Here is a 2,178-nt window from a genome sequence, read left to right as displayed (position 1 = left end):
TTTTTTTTTTTTTTTTTTTTTTTAGAAGAAATTGAGGTGGGGAGAGACTCATTCACTGTCGCTGGAGCCGCTTTTCCCTAGTACTGTATCAAAATTCCTGCCTGCCTTTCCTAAGGGCTTACGCGTCTAAGAAAGATACAGACCCGCTCCTGTGGGTCTTGACCTCTTTTTGAAATCAAGCTCCGCATTTCAGACATGAGGAAACTGAGGCAGAGTGGTGGATACCCTACTCTGAGTGGCACAGCTCAGGTGGCCCCCACAGCCTGGCACAGTTGTGTGGCTTGGGCGACGTTTGTGCCCGGGGCCACCCCTGACCTTGGCCTTCCCTCTTGCTGCCCCACCCTAGACTCGGTCAAATACCTGGAGTGCTCAGCCCTCACCCAGCGAGGCCTGAAAACCGTCTTCGATGAAGCGATCCGGGCCGTCCTGTGCCCCCAGCCCTCACGACCACAGAAGCGCCCCTGCAGTATCCTTTAGGGTAAGAGCGTCTCTCTCCTCGCTTCGTGACTGCCCCCACCCACACACAGCAGGTGCCGGCTGGGAGGGGGTCTCCAGCCACTGCTCGGTGGCCTTCCAGATTTCGCCGGGAACGGCACTGGGGCCAAGACAGAGCGCTACTGTCGAGGTGGCCTCAGTTTCCTTAGTTGGACTGAGCCAGTCCAGCTCGGTGGAGCCCAGTTCCCAGAAGGAAGGTGCCAGGGCCAAGGCAAAGGGTGTCACTCGGCTCCCACTCTGCCANCGGGGGGGCCCGGGGGGGGGGGAGGGGGGACAAGGGATGGAAAGATGCCTAGGCCCCGCCCCCCCGGAGCCCCAACAGCCGCATGTAAGGGTGAAGCCAGGGCAGACTGAGCTGAGACTTGTGTGGCGGAAGGGGGACCAGTGTGGGTCGGAGGCAGCCTGGAGACCTGGGACAAGAAGCGGGGGGCAGCCTTGGTGCGGTGGGCAAGCAGTGGGGAAGGGGGAGGGGTAGTGTCGCGAGGGCCAACCTGGGGCCACAGGGAGCAGGCGGTTCCGCGTGTGATCAGATTCTCACCCCCTGATGTCTCCCTTCCAGGTTGCACCCAGCCCTCCCAGCCAGATGGTTCTGACCTCCAGGGCCCTCACCCAAAGCCCAATGGCACCCCGGCTGGCCACGCTGTCCCCTCTCCGCCCGTGGTGTTTCTTAGCAGATGGCCGCAGACCTTGGTTGATCCCCTTCTCTGTGCTGGAGGCCCCCTGGCGCTGGAAGGGTGTGAATTTGCACCTCTGCTCCCAACCCCTCCTGCTCCTTCCTTCCCCGCCCCGGGCCAGAGGGGAGCCGCCTTTGCATTAGTGACGTCAGTGCCCGCTGTTGCATACGGCAGCGTCTACCCATTTACCCCAGTCCCATCTGATGCCTGAATCCCCTCTGGAAATTTCCGGCCGGATGGTTACCAGCCACCCCTTGTATACCTCCAAGGATGGGTCTCTCACTCCCTCCGGAGGCAGGCTACTACTCCAATATTGATGGTCTTGCTTGTCTGAAAGTTCTCCTTCTCCTGAGCTAGAATGAGTGTCTCAAAAGTTTGTTCCTCTGGTCTTAGCTCTCTTCTTTGGGACAACGTAAAATAAACCTAATTCTCTGAATGTCGGTGGGTACCTGCAACCGCCCGTGGAAAATCTGGGTCCAGCGGACTTCTGCCACCCCTCAAGTCTTTCTCCGCCACTCACAGGGTTTCGAGCTACATTTGCCTATAGAGATCTTAAAACTTTCAGACCCTACCAGTCAAGACTTTTGCTACTGCAAATGGAAAACCTAATTCAACCTGCTTAAGCAGAAAATAAATTTACTGATTCCAATTTGGAAATATCACGTCTTCAGGTGCAGCTTGATCAAGAAGGGAGGGGGCTCAAATGATGTCATCAGGGCTTGCTTTCCTGTACCTCTTTGCTCTGCCTTCTGCTGTCTAGTTCATTCTCTGGCAGGTGTCCCTCAAGAGCCTCCTTCCAGGTTCAAGGTCAGCAAAAANAAAAAAAAAAAAAAAAAAAAAAAAAAAAAAAAGCCCAAGTGTCTGCCCCAGGCAAAATTCTAATTAAGCTTTACTCTGATTGGGCCAGCTTACATGCTGGTCATATTCAACCAATCATATTTGGAGGGTGGGTGGGTGCTGAGCTCTGATTGGCCAAACATGGACCACCACACCCCCTGCTGGAACTAAG

The 2,178-nt window shown here is 55.7% G+C and overlaps 1 protein-coding gene across 1 annotated transcript in view; it reads left to right on the top strand.

The window, feature by feature from the left end:
• Positions 1 to 1,605, top strand: part of RAC2 (Rac family small GTPase 2) — a 15,169-nt gene extending 13,564 nt beyond the window's left edge. The window contains exons 6-7 of the mRNA XM_077762077.1: positions 347 to 478; positions 1,055 to 1,605. Of these exons, the coding sequence (XP_077618203.1) occupies positions 347 to 477 (131 nt within the window). The 3' untranslated portion in view covers position 478; positions 1,055 to 1,605. The remainder of the gene's footprint in view (positions 1 to 346; positions 479 to 1,054) is intronic.
• The last annotated feature ends 573 nt before the right edge of the window (positions 1,606 to 2,178 follow it).

The sequence above is a fragment of the Crocuta crocuta genome, unplaced genomic scaffold (assembly GCF_008692635.1).
Source record: "Crocuta crocuta isolate KB4526 unplaced genomic scaffold, BGI_CrCroc_1.0 scaffold193, whole genome shotgun sequence".
Classification (NCBI taxonomy): domain Eukaryota; kingdom Metazoa; phylum Chordata; class Mammalia; order Carnivora; family Hyaenidae; genus Crocuta; species Crocuta crocuta.
The sequence above is the reverse complement of the archived record's forward strand: the minus strand, read 5'-3'. Positions and strand labels throughout refer to the sequence as shown.